We start from the raw sequence: 6,054 nt of genomic DNA, 5'->3' as shown, positions 1-6,054 counted from the left end.
TTAATCCTTCCTGATTTATTAAAAACAAAACTAAGCAAATACTCGACAATGTACTTGTAAAAAATGAACTTTTTTTTATTTTCTTAAATTCGGACAATTTGTTCCTAACATCTTGCGAGGAAAACATATCCATTAGAAAACACTATTTAAATATTTGGAGGGCAATAATTCCCTGACAAATATTCCTAAGTCAACCAAATAGGGATTTTGCATATCAAGTTTCATCAAAGTCAGATCATTGGTTCCTGTGATTTCGCGCGAAAACGCAGCGTGTGTCGGACGGTGTAACGGACGGAAGGTAGGACGAACGGAAAAACGGACAGGCGCAAAAAACATCCGAGAGGACGGACATCAATAAAGAAAGTAAAAAAATCTCGGGACAATTCGTTTTAGACCCACGCACACTCAATTCCTTCAAAATAATCATTCGGACGGACTGTTAAAGCGACGGCTATAGGCACTTCCTAATGGAAAGCATGCAATACTTGAGTATCTCATCCAAATGCACTTGATCGTTTGAAAGTATTAACATGATTCACTTTTTATGAGATATTAACACTTTTATGCCTAGTGGACTCTCCCATCCTTCTAAATTGGATCAATTTATTTCCAAAATTATGGATGTCTAGTATATTTATTTCTATATTAAGAATATATCTTACAGAAATTCCTTTAAGCAAACAGCGCAGACCCTGATGATACGCCGCATCATGTTTGCCAAGGCCTTTTTTTCTAGACGCTAGGTATAAATGGTTTAAATCACATCCGTTGTATATTTAAGATGATATTTTATACATTCCTGTTGACGAAGTATGTATTCTCATTTTTTTCATGATAACAAAGCTACAATGTGTAAGCGCCGTTTCAAGCCCTGTTGTTTCTGTAGACTTTTAATTCGTCGGCTTGGTTACAGTGCGAAAATAATTCCGACCTTTACTGTTCGTCGCTACTTTTATTGACGTCATTGGAAGTGACAGTCCAAAACATGTTTTTGACAAGTGTTCTTGAGGTGCGTCTATGTTTTTTGTTCCATATAAGATTCAGTCTGTGAAGGATACAATGTCACTTTTTTATTTCTTTATACAAACATGGTTGTTTAATCGAGCTACCATTTGTATTATTCTTTTTATATGGTGTTTTTTTACATGAATTTTATACAAAGATAATACACGTTACCGCTTACCAAAGTAAAATCTATGGTACTGAAAAACAGGAGGACAACAACTAGCGTTGAAATTTTGGCTATTGCTATAAGGAACATTGATTTTTTATGTGTTAACTTTAGTTTTTCGAAATATTGTACGAAATATTCGTCGATTTTGAGGTTTTATGGGCTTTTAAGTATTTGTATTGGAATACGAAAATGATTATTCACTGGACATATTGAGAATAGTTCATGCATGTACCAACTTTTGATTTAGGTGTTATATTTAAGCAAATCTTTCAATAAAACGTAAAAGATGCGGTTACCCATGTATGAAATCGGTAAATAATCTCGACCTGTAGCACATCAGGCCATGCAAATGGTGACAACGTCGGCGCATGATCGTTCAAATCATCTGAGATGAAATATAACGCCACGGAGGAAACGTTGCCTCCAGTGTCCAAGCACTTAGTAGTTACCACCGTGCTGGTAGGAAGGTATTTCATGTTAATGATGATCTCGAGGTATCATTGTTTCGCCGTGTTTAGCTATCTTTCGTCATTATTTCTGCTTTTGTGATGATATGTTGATTTGCATTGGTACTCAATCCATACGACTTTCCCTAGGTGTGATTAAGTTTTGGAAAAACTCAAAAGAACTCTGGGTAAAACAAAACTATAACATTTTAAATCATTTCTACATCCCAGTAGTGTCAACCGTACGAAAATATCATCGGTGGATTAAATTGGTAAGCATTGATTAACCTAATCTTAAGACGGGTTGTAAAAGTGGTGGAGATTCCGATTACACCACTGCACATTCAATAAACAAAATCAGTTAAAGAAATACTAACTACACATCGTTAAACATATTTCAACAAATTTTATTTTGAATATGGTGGAATGTAGTGAGTATCTTTGCAATTCATACGATAACTAAACAGTTTACACAGAAGAACGAGGTTATTGCACACATATCTACATGTATAAAAAATAACTTGAAACACTTTAAACTTATTTATAATTTTTAAATGTCTTATAGGCGTGCATCGTCCAGTACTTAAGTTATTCACCTACAACATAGTTACTGTAAATCGATAATCAATAGTGAACTATTTTCGCGAATAAAACACATTTTGAAGATTCAGAGATATATTTAAAAAACGCCGAGTTGAAGTGAGGTCAACATATTTTATTTGCAAACAAACCATAAATAAAAAAGCTCGTTTAAAGCAGGTATGTTTTGTACTTCAGTTCGCCCATGATTGCTTAGTTAATATCAAACACTTTAATCACAGTAAACAACAGAGTTATTGACACAGTATATTTGAGATAGAATAATTATAACACATACGAAATCATTGATGAATCAAACCTACACACAAGATGATTGTGCATTTTATATTCGTTGGTCATGTGGTAAATGCATGTTATATTGATCGGATAAGAATTAACTTTGCCATATAAGATTAAATATTAATTTTCCAATTATATTACTTTTAAACAACACAGTCATTATAACGATCCAATAATGATCCAGCCATTCATGGCTAATCATTACGTTAAACATTTAGGCCAACAGTTAGTAGGAGAAACAATCTTTTGAACACCAGACCGAAAATCGTTGATTGTCCTTTTGCCTTTCGCGTGGGCATCACTATGAAGTAAAACTCGATGAGATATTTGTGTTTCTTTGGACTTTTTGATATTACGTTTAAGAATATTGAACTCATTAAGGGCTTCTCGGACAGTGTAAAGTATGCCCGGAAGGTGGTGGTCGATCGTAGAGCACTTCTCACACCCTAAAATGAAGAATACATAGTTTGTCATATGAACGCATTGTATACTGAACACTAGTAGCATATGCTGCACAAGTACAAACATAATTGTGTACAATTTTAGCAAAGTAAACACAAAGTTGGGAACGTTTTTGATTATGAATTTGTTTTTGATGTTTGTTATTTAAATATAAACATTAACGATATTGTAATTGTTTGCTGTAGGCATATACCTGCATCACACATTTCAACGCTTATTTCGCGTGTGTCGTTCAACCAGCGTAGCATATACCTGCCCCTATGGTGTATGGAATCTTTTAGAATTGAATTGATAGAGCCCATGTGCTGCAAACAACGTGTACATGCCTTCATCTGACCGACCTTCTGTAACCATGTTTGACACACTGCAAATTTAAGGACGATGAAATTCAGAAAAACATCGAGGAAACAAACCCACATCTTTTTCGTCTGTAAGGTAAAATGAAATGTCTAAATTATGACTGTCATAGAATCCATGTTTATTGGTGGGTATCAGTGGGATTGGACATTGCCATTTGCGGTGTACACATTCACTATACTAACGTTAAATGTTTTTTAATTCTATTTTTGAACATAACATATACTTTTTGAACAATAATGTTCATGTATTTCGTAGTCATAGTCTGAAAAGCATATTAGTATAATTAAATATCATTTACCCCATTTCGTGAACACAATCTTTGCTTCTGGCCTCCAACTGCGAACAACTGTCAGAAGCTCATGCTTTTCGACATCAGAAATGTCATCGAAAACAACAATAGTGAATACGCCTGAAAATGTGTGAGAAAAGGTCAAACTATTTATATAGTTTCACATTTTAACTGTTATCATAAAGTCAAAAACGATTTCTTAGTGATATGTTTTCGACATTCGAATATAATATGTACTGTTATATATCAATTTGTTTTATTTTCATGAAGACTCTAGACACATCATCAATCAGTAACATGTCTTTTCATTCAGTAAATACTTAAAAAAAATGTGTTTTAAAGGTAAGGTTTCGCGTTATTAATACAAGAGAACGATTTGTTTCAAGTTGAAGAATACATCACGCCAAAGTTGCAGTTGATAGATAAGAAGTTAATTCATTTGTTCTTTCGCAAGAAAAAATTAAGCCACAGTCAAATTTTTTCTTCACGGTGTATAAACATTTGATTGTTTTAGCGCGGATGAAGTCATCAACATACGTTGGTTGCTACTGCGATTTTGCTTTTGTTGTTTCTGATATAGTAAAACTGATACTTGAACAATCAATTGTAACAATACAGGAGTTACGTAAGCAATGATGTAGCTATTATCCCTTACAGTTAGCCACTTGGTGCAAATGAACCAAGCAATGCTTCTGTGCAAAATCCGTCATCAAAAGAGCTATGTCGAGTCGTCCGACGATAATCAGTAAGACTTGCAGATACAGTATGCGTTTCTCCTCCGCAAGCGTGATGGCAACCATACGTGGATTTTCCAATGGATCTGCAATAATATACATAAGTATAAATAATAACTAATATACATAAAGTATAAATAAATAAATAAATAAATAAATAAATATATACATATATACATATATAAATATATATATTAATATATTAATATATAAATATATATAATATAAATAAAGAAATATATATATATATATATATATATATATATATACATTTAATAAATTAATAAATCTATAATTTAAAAAAAATATATATATATATATATATACATATATATAATGATTTCAATATGTGGTCTTCCGAGAAAAGACATTGTTATGTGCAATTTAATGAACAAGGGACCTAATCTGATCGGTAATATTCGGGGGTGATAACGCCGTATTCGTTAAGCGTTCGGTAATGATTAGTTATCTGCGTCAAAGTCCGGAAGTAATTCTTAAAACACGAAATAAATAAATACGTTTTTATTTCACAACTAAAAAACTAAATAAATGTGTGTTTTTATTTGAGAACTAAATTTGGTCATCTTCTTATGATATATTTACTTTAAAATAAAAATATTATATTCTTTTTCGCTTGAAAAAAAATATTTTTCGTTTATGTCGTTATTGCCGTTGAAAGTCTGTATGAAAACAAGTATCAAGAGTTAACTGTCGGGTAAAAAGTTTTTAAATTCAGCAACAAGTAATGATATATAATTTACAATGTGGAAATAATAACAAATTTTGTTTCTGGAAAAGTACCAATGAGACTCCCAGTATCTTAATGCCAGATGTAGGTTTGGTGAATGGTAAAATGTGATCGAATCGTGCATGGTTTTTATTTTAACAAAAAAATGTGATTTTTGTCTTGGCTATTGAGAACATTACTCCACATGTATGTTGTTTCAACGAATATTTGTCTTATGATAGAGCCCATGGGTACTATAATTACTCCACATTCATGTTGTTTAAACGAATATTTGAGTTATGATAGAGCCCACGGTTACTATAATACTTACAACTAACGCTAATTCCGTTTACCAGTGTCGCTATTTCTTGAAGTTCTGATTCTGTAATTTACCAAGCAGACGGTTTAACTGATCCTCTGACAAATCCTTGGATGTGTCAGAATTTTCAGAATCCACAGCTTCACATCTATTTCCAATAAGTTGAACATCTACAAAGTTACTTCGAACGATATTCTCATACTCGGAAACCTTAGAGGCTGATATCGTTGATTTTGTACCCATTTCTAAATAATGAGCAAAAATACATCAGTTGTTTTAAATCCTTCTTCTTGCGACTGATAAATATCAATCTAAATCTAATAATAACCGCCCCATGACAAAATGATTACGTAATTGACATGGCAGATTTTTATCTTATCATAATCAACACAGTGACACTATAACTTTTGTTTCATATCAGATAAAGTTCGTGGTATGAATACATATATCTTTATCAATTTCGTATCCCAGTTGATTTTCTTGAGATTCAGAAAGTAAATGTTGTACACATTTTTGTAAAGGCAATTTGACAAAGCTTTTAAACATGGTATATAGAAATGGTACTACTTAAACAAATCCATAATCATGAGCATTATCATGAAATGCTTGTTACCATTCGATAGGATTTCATTAGAAGCAAATGACTTATTTACGATAAAAACAG

At 32.3% G+C, this 6,054-nt stretch overlaps 1 protein-coding gene across 3 annotated transcripts in view; it reads right to left on the bottom strand.

Moving 5' to 3' along the window:
• Positions 1-2,006: 2,006 nt before the first annotated feature.
• Positions 2,007-6,054, bottom strand: part of LOC127853788 (uncharacterized) — a 21,705-nt gene continuing 17,657 nt past the window's right edge. For 2 of the 3 annotated variants that reach the window (XM_052388557.1, XM_052388558.1), the window contains exons 3-6: positions 4,266-4,430; positions 3,620-3,730; positions 3,155-3,325; positions 2,007-2,945 (exon numbers count right to left, since the gene is read on the bottom strand). In XM_052388557.1, the coding sequence (XP_052244517.1) occupies positions 2,701-2,945; positions 3,155-3,325; positions 3,620-3,730; positions 4,266-4,430 (692 nt within the window). In that variant the 3' untranslated portion in view covers positions 2,007-2,700. Of the gene's footprint in view, positions 2,946-3,154; positions 3,326-3,619; positions 3,731-4,265; positions 4,431-5,402; positions 5,816-6,054 lie in introns of those variants that run through there. The other variant, XM_052388559.1, reaches the window with a different exon arrangement.

Source organism: Dreissena polymorpha, chromosome 12, assembly GCF_020536995.1.
Source record: "Dreissena polymorpha isolate Duluth1 chromosome 12, UMN_Dpol_1.0, whole genome shotgun sequence".
Lineage (NCBI taxonomy): Eukaryota > Metazoa > Mollusca > Bivalvia > Myida > Dreissenidae > Dreissena > Dreissena polymorpha.
Note: the sequence above shows the minus strand (reverse complement) of the source record. Positions and strands in the feature narration are given on the sequence as shown.